General features: G+C 39.7%; 1 protein-coding gene across 1 annotated transcript; it reads left to right on the top strand.

The window, feature by feature from the left end:
• Positions 1-476: 476 nt before the first annotated feature.
• LOC117301111 (adenosine receptor A2b-like) lies at positions 477-1,511 on the top strand. The gene has a single exon (XM_033784998.1). The coding sequence runs from the start codon at positions 477-479 to the stop codon at positions 1,509-1,511; it is 1,035 nt and encodes a 344-aa protein (XP_033640889.1).
• The last annotated feature ends 9,113 nt before the right edge of the window (positions 1,512-10,624 follow it).

The raw sequence follows: 10,624 nt of genomic DNA on the forward strand, positions 1-10,624 counted from the left end.
TGAAAAAATACCACTTCCAGGTGACTTTAACAAACCTTCACTGCTCAAAGTTGACAGTTGTACAGACGTGACCTTTACGTTCATATTGACCCCGAAAAGATCAGACCAGGGCCCAATTTCATAGAGCTGCTCAGCACACAAATTCGCTTAGCATGAAATTTCTTCCTTGATAAAAACAGGTTTACCAACCAAATTTCTATGTGATTTTCAGGATAAGCAAACAAAAGCTGAACACCAGTAACAAGCACTATGTTACAAATGGAAGTTTGGCTGGTAATCCTAATTTTATCAGGGAAGAAATTTCATGCTTAGCTAATTTTTGTGCTTAGCAGCTCTATGAAATTGGGCCCTGATTGAACTGAGTCTAATCGTTGAACCCTTTCGGGAGACTAGTATAGTTGTAACCTTATTTCGAAAATTGTCATAACTGGTCTAACATTTTCTTTGCAGAATCAGGAGCCACAGTTTCTCTCACCATGGAACTCAATTATTCAACTTTCGATGAAACAAGTTCTACCATTGTTCCAGGTCTACCAAACACAACCAACAATGCAGTCAACACTTTCTTCATCGTGCTCAATTTCATCGTGGGTATCATCGGCTTGGCGGGAAACATGATCGTCTGCACGACCGTGCTCAGGTCGAAATTCCTCCACGACATCACCCACTATCTCATCGCAAGCCTGGCCATGTCAGATTTCCTCTGCTGTCTGTTCTTCACCATTACCACCATGTTCGTGGCGGAAGGCCACCCCTTCCCGGTCAACATCAGCAGCGGCTTCGTGGGTGAGTTTTACTGCCGGCTGTTTTGGAATCTCCACCTCTTCTGGTCGGCGTTTTTCGCTTCGGCGTTCAACCTAGTCGTGGTGACGTTCGAACGATACTTGGCCATCGTGCACCCGTTTGTCTACGCCAGGGCCTTCACGGTTCGCCGGGGGCTGATGCTCGCTGCGTCAGCATGGACGCTCGCCTTCATTCTCGAACTGGAGTTTCCGATACGGTCTCACTACAATGCTGAGATTAACGACTGCGATTTTCGGGGCCTGGGAGCTCCTTGGTTCGCGAAGATGATGTTCATCAAATCTTTCACTGTCAGCTTCGTCTTACCACTGATCTTCCTGCTGTGGGCTTACTACAAAATCATCAAAACGTTACGGGCTGGAGCAACGCACCAGGACCGCCAGGGGACAGGGCAGCAGGCAGCAGAGCTGCATAGGGCAAGCCGTAAAGTAGTCCAAAGCCTCCTTATCATCACCACTCTCTTCATCATCCTGCTGCTCCCGTCTGAGATGGGGAATGTCTTACTTCTCTTTGATGTCTCTATTGACTTCACAGGCTCTCAGATCGGTAACATCTTCAGGACAACCACGGTTCTGAACTCGGTGGTGAACCCCATGATTTACGCCGTCAAGTATAGGAAATTCCGGAGGGCTATGAAAGCTACGATGTGTCCGTGTGTTAAGAACATTGTTGGGGTGGAGGACACAACCAGCACGGCCGATACGGGCTGAGACAAAGACTATAGGGCCGGTGGCTGATGCTTTATTATAATTATAGTGAAATATGTTTCCCGAAGGCAAACCGGTTTTCTGCTTACGAAATTGCCACTGTCGTTGTGCTTTTTGTTGGAGAATTTTATTTGTAATCGATTTAGAAAAAGGAATCCCTATATAAAACGTCCGAAATTTCTTTTGAGAATGGCAATTCTAACGTGCAGAAATTTGTGTTCAGGTACCGGAGATTCTGTCCATACATGGTACATGGGCTGTAGGAACACCCAGCGCCTTGAACACCCAGCAGGGTGGATATGTGCGCATTACAAGTCTTATTATTATTATTATTATTATTATTATTATTATTATTATTATTATTATTATTATTATTATTATTATTATTATTATTATTATTATTATTATTATTATTATTATTATTATTATTATTATTATTATTATTATTATTATTATTATTATTATTTAAGGAGGCCAATTCAAAAGAGGGTGTTGTGAGAAGAAATTTGTACGCAGTTCTCCGTAAGGGGGTCGGGGTCGGTGGGGGGGGGGGGGGTGGGGGACACACACAGAGTCTCCTTGGGACATTATCCCATGTTGCACCACAACCGAATTGGCGGATGCAGTCGCTTACGATTAAGGGTCCTAAAAAGATGTTGATACTTAAACTTTTACGCACCAGGCCATAACAGTTTACCTTTAAGAGGGCAATGCAATTTCCATTTTGTAACTTTTATTGCAAAATCTTATGTTTAACTTGTGAAGGCCATGGGCATCAAGGCAAAGAACAGGGGCAACAGAGGTCTCGTGAGACCTGCGTGACATCCTGACGCATTATAATGGCGCGGGAATCTAGCCGTTGCTATAGCCGCCATTACTCGGACACGGCCTATATCTATCGATTCATTCACGGATTATTATTATAGCTATGTGTTTCACTCTGACTGTTCTGTGTTTTACCACCGTCTCTTATAATGTTCAGATAACTCTTCCTCATCGTCACGCTAGGAGTAGTTAGACTTGTGGACAACTCGTTATAATCATGGTTTCTCGCGGTGCGATAGTCGAGTTGTGGCAAGATCACTGCTCTCGCGCGGAATGCTGGTTGCCGAATTCTACTCCCCAAATGCTGGTTGCCGAATTCTACTCCCCATTATAACTGGCAGTAGTCTTGCAGGGCCAGCAGTCTCGCAAGATACCGCCAGAATCGCGGGGAGAGTCGGAACGCTATCACCGCGACAGACATTTAACGACTTGTCCACAAGTCTAGGAGTAGTATGCCTATACAGTAGGTTTTGGGAAATATAATTGAATACACTTAAAGGAACACGTTGCTTTGGATCGGACGAGTTGGTCTTCAAAAAGTGTTTGAAACCGTTTGTTATAAAATGAATATGATTAGAAAGATGTTGTAAACTAGAATACAATGATCCACACAAGTATCACTCGAAATTGCGTGGTTTTCATTTTACCTCGTCGACTTACACGGTCGGCCATTTATGGGAGTCAAATTGTTGACTCCCATAAGTGGCCGACCGTGTCAGTTCGTAAAGTAAAAGGAAAACCACGCAATTTCGAGGCATATTTGTGTGGATCATTGTATTCTACTTTTAAAACACCTTTCTAACCATATGCATTTTATAACAAACAGTTACAAACACTTTTGTAAGACCAACTCGACCGATCCAAGGCAACGTGTTCCTTTAATATACCCTCGGATCACAATCGGTCCGAATCCGGACGCCTAGCCCAGTTTTATAAAAAGCTGTTTAGCAAAAAGTACTGCTAAGACAAGTGTTTTTACTATGAGTGGGGCACCACACCAGTCACATATAAACTTAATGTTGTTTTGGCTGGTTACTTGTGTTTATGTAGCAAAACCTTTCTGTGGATGAGCTTAAAAGCTGCTTATGTTGAATGCCTTCTGTGTACTTGGCGAAGTTTTTCGATCCATGGCTTACACTCCATGGCATAATATGTATCCGTTAGACACGGAAACTGGTTCAAAACAACCACACGAGCTTTCGGACTGTACGCTATGATCCTTTTCTGTGTGTCGTGCTGGCCCAGCGGTAGGTCGGGCTCACATGGGACCCAGAGCCGGGTCATTTCTCAGGGAGTTCTGTTCGCCAGAGATTCGGTCCCCCATTAAACAGCCAATAAAGGATGATCTCAAATTATAGATATTACAGTTTTCTAATAGCTGGAGTCAATAGGAAACATTAAAAAGTCTCGTTATTCGTTACTAAATGCAAAGTTTGAGAGTAAAATAGTTATTAACTGGTATATACGATAATCATTGGCCATAAAAAGGTAATAGTTGAAATATTGAGATCATCCTTTATTGGCTCTTTAAGTGAAATTAACATAATTCAAGAGGATGATTCAAAAGAGGGCGCTATCAGATGTAGTGTGTACGCTGTTCGCCAAAGGGGGACATAATCTCCGGGTGAGGGGGGGCGGGGCGGACAGAATTTCCTGTCACACCGGACGTTTTGAGAGTGTAGGTTGAGGGTTAGTGAAATGTTTGTGTTCTTTTTTTTTTTGTAAAGCGCTTTGAAACACCATGAATCACTATACAAATTGTGTATTTCTTATTGTTATTTAGTCACTTATGAATTCACCACCATCTTCACTGTGTGTGTGTGTGTGCATAGACCTTATCGCAAATACCAATGCGCAAGCGCAGACTGTTGAATGAGGTGCATTGTGGGATAGATATGGATCAAATTTGGATACCAGCAAGACCACAATGCACCTAATTCCAAGCTTTACGCGCGCGCCCCAGTATTTGCGATAAGGTCTATGGTGTGTGTGTGTCAGCTTTCTTATAGACGATGTGACCTGTGACATCACATGTTTACAAAAGAGCCACAGAGCCTGGACTTCCTGCGGGCATGATTTGTACACAGCTCAATGGAAGAAAATATAAAATCTTACATTTTATGGAGATTGCACTGTCTAATTCTTATCAACTTTTGATATGATGAAAGGAGGCACATCTAAAAACTTGTCCAGCTTTTACTTTATATAACTCTTGGTTTTATGTGGAAATTATGACACAACATGTCAGCTTTCCCATAGGACCTGTGTAGTACAGGCCTGCCAGAATACTTAAAGAATGTACAAGGTCACACTTATTGTAAACAAATGTCACATGGTCTATATTCCAGACCCGTTAGCCCTTTCTGCGTTGCATGATCTTCAATCCCTCATTCAATCAAGGGCCCAATATCAAAGAGCTGCTCCAGAAAGTATTGCTTATGAGTTCGCTGCTAAGCAGAAATATGAGCAGGATACCAAATCACAAATGGATGTGTCATTGTAGTTTGGCTGGTTAACTTAGTCTGCTGGTAAGCAAAATTATTTCGCGCTGAGCTGATTGTTGTGCTGATAAGCAGTTTTAAAAGTATTTGAGCACTCTGCCAAAGATAACGACAATGCTGTGCTGCATGTCCAGTTATTTGTATTAATAGTATACAGGACTGCATTAGACTTTCAGTGTGGCCACTGTTGGTAATTACTCAAATTAATTGTTCGCATAAAAAATTTACTTGGTAGCGAGCAATATATTGTGAGAAATAGCTCCCTCTATTATCTCGCAACTTCGACGACCAATTGAACTCAAATTTTCACAGGTTTGTCATTTTATACATATGTCGAGATAAACCAAGTGAGAAGACTTTGACACTTACCAATAGTTTCCAGTGTCTTTAAGGAAGCGGTACATTGTGAAATAGGCACAGATTATCTGCAAAATGAGTAACATTATGTCATAAGAAATAACAACGTGATTGTGTCACATTTTAAGTAACCAGAATTAGCTCAATAAAATATGCAAATGAATGAGCTTATCAAAGGCATTATGTTTACGTTTATCATTATGGACTGATGTTGAGCCAATATTTCAAAATCACATGGGAGTTAGGCCAATATATGCTAATGTTAGATTGCCATTAAAGGAACACGTTGCCTTGGTTTGATCGGTCGAATTGGTCTTTTTCTCTTTGAAAAGCGTTTGTAACCGTTTGTTATAAAATGCATATGAATAGAAAGATATTTTACAAGTAGAACTATAATGATCCACACAAGTATCACACGAAATTGCGTGGTTTCCCTCTTACCTCGTCGACTAACACGGTCGGCCATGGGATTCAAATTTTTGACTCCAGTAATAAAAATGGCAGACCGTGTTAGTTTGCGAAGTAAACGGAAAACCACGCAATTTCGAGGCAAATTTGTGTGGTTCATTGCATTCTACTTTAAATCATCTTTCCAACCATATGCATTTCATATAGCAAATGGTTAGAAACGCTTTTTAAAGACCAACTCGACCGTGTGTTCCTTTAAAATTGAACCATCATAAAACATGGTTCGAAAAAACGGGGTGTTCAAAAAACACACACACAAAATAATATGTTTTCCCAAAATCGACTTGCTGCCAGCTTTCATGAGCCACTCCTCAAGATCCCCACCTAAATAGGACCAAATTTAAAGTGGACAAGTTTCCCTGTGGACAACCTAATAGTCACTGATTTGACCCACAGGTCTGGCCGTGTGATGAGAAAGTACATTTTAGACCTTTGACTAACGAGGAAATAAAACTAGCGAGGTCTAACTGATTTTTTTTTTCTTTCTGATAAGTGCAAAAGTTTAATCTGGAAAATTGATTAATTTATTTATTTCTAATTTACCCTGGCTAAACCTCTCAGTGAAACACTGTTTTTCAGAGGCACCCAGCAACTACAAACACATAAAAGTAAAAAAAAAAAAAGACAACAGCACAATTTGAACAAGTTCACCCAAAGGCTGCTCAAACGAAATCCGCAAACCAAAAGCACATAACTGTTAATACCAAGAACGCCAAAAGAAATTTGGTTCATTTGTCCTCACTCAGACTAACAAAAAGCTTAGATCGATCTTACTATAGCAAATCATTTGTAGTTTTTGTAACGTATAGTTTTCGAGTGAGAAGTAATTTTCCTCGAATTTGATTTAGAGACCTCAGCATTAGATTTTGAGGTATCGAAATTCAAGCAATTGAAAGCACACACTTTCGTGTGCCAAAGGTGTTTTTCTTTCATTATTATCTCGCAGCTTCGACGACAAATTGAGCTCAAAATTTCACAGGTTTGTTATAATACAAAACATGTTGAGACTCACCAAGTAAGGAGACAAGCTACCCAGTGCCTAAAAAGATCTTTCACGTTTATACTTTACTGAATATGTTATTTACTTATTTATTTATTTCGTACACATCCAACAGCCTGATAAGCGCAAAATGATAATTAATACGAAACGAGAAGAATTTTTCTGTTTTAGATGCGGGCGAAAAACCCTAATGGGGACTCGTACTCAAACCGACGCATTCAGGTAGAGACTAAACACCCAATCCAACATGGAGGTTAGACTTGATACAAGTCCCCCTCCTGTGCCAGCGCCACAGAAAATAATTGTTTTCAGGTGTGACGGACTCAGAGCTCCGGGCGTACTCAGAGCTCCGGATTACCAAATTAATATGGTAGTATTACGTCTTGCCATGCCTGCGCACACCAAGCGAAAGTAGTCGATGCTTAGTGCCGTGCCGAGTCGACCAACTGTTTTGCTCTACATACTCGTAGCTAGCTGTAATGGCGGCGTCCACAACACAAGTAAATCGTGTGGTGAACGAGTGGAGCGTCTACGCATGGAGGTAGGAAATATTTCTACCTCCATGGTCTACGACAGTATTGCGAAAAAATTATTCACATAATAAAGTATTTGAGACCGTGACTGAGTACGCTAGACGGCTGAGGCCGCGACTCCGGTGTGGCGGTTCCAGTTTTTTCCGCCGTGTTCAGTTTTCCGGGACTCAGTACGGCACTAAAAACTGACTACTTTCGCTTGAGTGTGCGCAGGCGTCGCATGACGTAATGTTACCGTATTTTGGTCATTCGGAAAACTGAACACGGCGGAAAGTTGAAACCGCCACACCGGGCCCCAACCTGTTCCGCTTGCGGGACAGCGATTTGGGGCGCACTTGTCTTATGTGACTGCTGGCGAGTTACATGTGTTTGGGACCTCACACCTCACGCAAGGAAATAAACCAAGAGCTAACCTTATCTATACAAATCCCCAAACTATTTAATAGCTTTAAATAATATCAATTACACCGTTACCTATTTTTTTTTTATAATAATTTATGTCAATTCTTGGAAATATAATTATTATCTTTGAATAATAAAAAATATATATATTTTTATGTTTGCGTGATGGGACCGCTCCATGAACATCTGTTTTGTTTGTACACTCGACGTAGACAATTATTTTGGAATTGAACATGTTTTAAAGGCAGTGGACACTATTGTAATTACTCAAAATAAATACTAGCATAAAATCTTACTTGGTAACGAGTAATGGGGATAGGTTGGTAGTATAAAACATTGTGAGAGAAACGGCTCCCTCTAAAGGAGAGTAGTTTTCGAGAAAGAAGTAAATTTCCACGAATCTGATTTCGAGCCCTAGAATTTAGAATCTGGGGTCCCGAAATCAAGCATCTGAAAGCACACAACTCCGTGTGACAAGGGTGTTTTTTCTTTCATTATTATCTCGCAACTTCGATGACCGATTGAGCTCATTGACAACTACCATTAGTGCCCAGTGTCTTTCGGGAAAAAAAGGGGTGTCGGATTCCGAAATTCCGAATTCTACGAGGTATCCAAGAAAGGTCTAAAATGCATATGGTTGGAAAGTTAAAAGTAGAATACAATGATCCACACAAGTTTGCCTCGAAATTGCACGGTTTTCTTTTTACTGTGCGAACTAACACGGTCGGCCATTTATTAAGTCAAAAATTTGCTCAAAGAGTCTCTAAGTGAAAAAGGGTTTGAAAATTAGTGGTGTAGTTCTTGAGGTTTTTTCCCACTTCCGGTTGACCCTGAAGTAGAGGTCAACAAGGAGTCACAATTGTTCAAAGTTAATATTTAACGCAAAGGAGTCTGTAACTGAAAAAAGGGTTTGAAAATCGGTTGTATAGTTCTTGAGATATGGTCCCACCTCCGGTTGACCCGGAAGTAGAGGTCAACATGAGGTCCCGGAAACTGGAACAAGCTTGAAATAGGTTGTATAGGTCTTGAGATCTGGTCCCAATTCAGGTTGACCCAGAAGTAGAGGTCAACATGGGCTCACGGTCCCTTTTCAAAGTAAGAATTTAAAAGGAGTCTATAACTGAAACAAAAAATGAAAATTGATTGTGTAGATAACTGAAACAAAAAAAGGGCCAACTTCCGATTGACCCAGTAGTATACTTTTTGAGATATGGCGCTGCTAAGATTTACTAATTAAATATGCAAATGAAGATCACATGGTTAATTAACTAAGAATTATAAACCAAAATTACGTTTAGAGTAAAGCTAATTTACAAAGCTTCAATTTTATAAATGATTTAACTCTTTTATCTTTATTAGGATATATTAGGCGTAGAGACACTGGACACTATTGGTAAATGTCAAAGACCAGTCTTCTCACTTGGCGTATCTCAACATATGCATAAAATAACAAACCTGTGAAAACTTGGGCTCAATCGGTCGTCCAAGTTGCGAGATAATAATGACAAAAAAAACACCCTTGTCACACGAAGTTGTGCGCTTTCATCGATTTCGAGACCTCAAATTCTAAATCTGAGGTCTCGAAATCAAATTAGTGGAAAATTGCTTCTTTCTCTAAAACTACATTACTTTAGAGGGAGCTGTTTCTCACAATGTTTTATACAATCGACCTCTCCCCATTACTCGTTACCAAAGAAGGTTTTATGCTAATCATTATTTTGAGTAATTACCAATAGTGTCCATCTGACTTTAAAGAAAAAACGTGCACAAATCTTTTGAGGTTTTAGGCGGAAACAAAGAATAATAATACAAAAATATCTCGACGAAAACAATACCTGTTCCGACAGTATAGGTCGGAACAGCTAAACAGTTTTACAATAGAAATCATAAAACAAAGGCCTGGCAGAAAACTGTCAAATAATTCTGATCGGGTTTCATATCGATTGCCAATCATTTTGGGGATACCATTGGAAACAGAACGTTGATACACTGCATGCTGTTGGAGTTGGTTTGCTTGTTTGATTGTTTTTGTTTTTAGTTTTTTTTTTTGCAAACAGAGCTTTCAAATGGAAAACGTTGGAGTTGTGTTGAAGTGTTGCGCAGTTATATGTTGGAATTAGGTCAGCGGTCTGATGTTTCGTCGTCAAACCATTTATAACAAGAATCATACTACGACAAATGAGTCAGGGGATATGACCAAAATGTGGTTAAGTGTGTCTGTCTGGTCATAAAATAAGTTAAAATGTCTTTGCTTGTTAGTTATAGGACAAGTTTGATGGTCAGAATCATCGCTAATGCTGAAGCTTTTTATAGGAATTGACAGTCAAATGCCAGTAATCCCGAAAATACAGTTATATCATTGTTCCTCCATGGTTATATCAATGACACGATCACGTTAAATGTTAAGCCAACATTGAGCCAACGTTGAGCCAACATTGACATAAATGCAAATTTATGGGCGGGGCTTAGAATTGTGTGAATATTTACTTTGATAATATCACAACAATTTGGGTGAGTTTAAGTTATCCAAGGCAAATTTGTGTATAATTCTTTTGTAAGAAAATATGAACATCAAAAGTACAAACAAACATTTGTAATTCAACCATGTTAATTAAGAAGTACACAATTTGAGTTAACAACAACAGTCTATGGATCCTGGACTATAAATACAAAACCAAAAATTGCAGAACAGGATGCATAGACATGTATTATAGGTTGTAGTCAGTTTAGAAAGTAAACTATTTAGTTATTGGTAAATTACATGTAAATAATAACTGAAAAGTAGATGTTCACAGATAACTACTTAAATTAATCATAAAGCTCATTCAGTTCATGAACAGAAATATAATCCCAAAGTCAATATTTTTGAATAATTATACGTTGTCTCAACGTTGGGGCATGGTTTAGCCAACATAAAGATTAGTAGTGGGGCCAACTTGAACATTGGCCCAACGTTATGCCAATGAGCAAAAGAACATTGGGCCAATATTGGTAATCAACATTGGCCAAACATAAACATTTCATTGGTTC

This window comes from Asterias rubens, chromosome 16, assembly GCF_902459465.1.
Source record: "Asterias rubens chromosome 16, eAstRub1.3, whole genome shotgun sequence".
Taxonomy (NCBI): Eukaryota; Metazoa; Echinodermata; class Asteroidea; order Forcipulatida; family Asteriidae; genus Asterias; species Asterias rubens.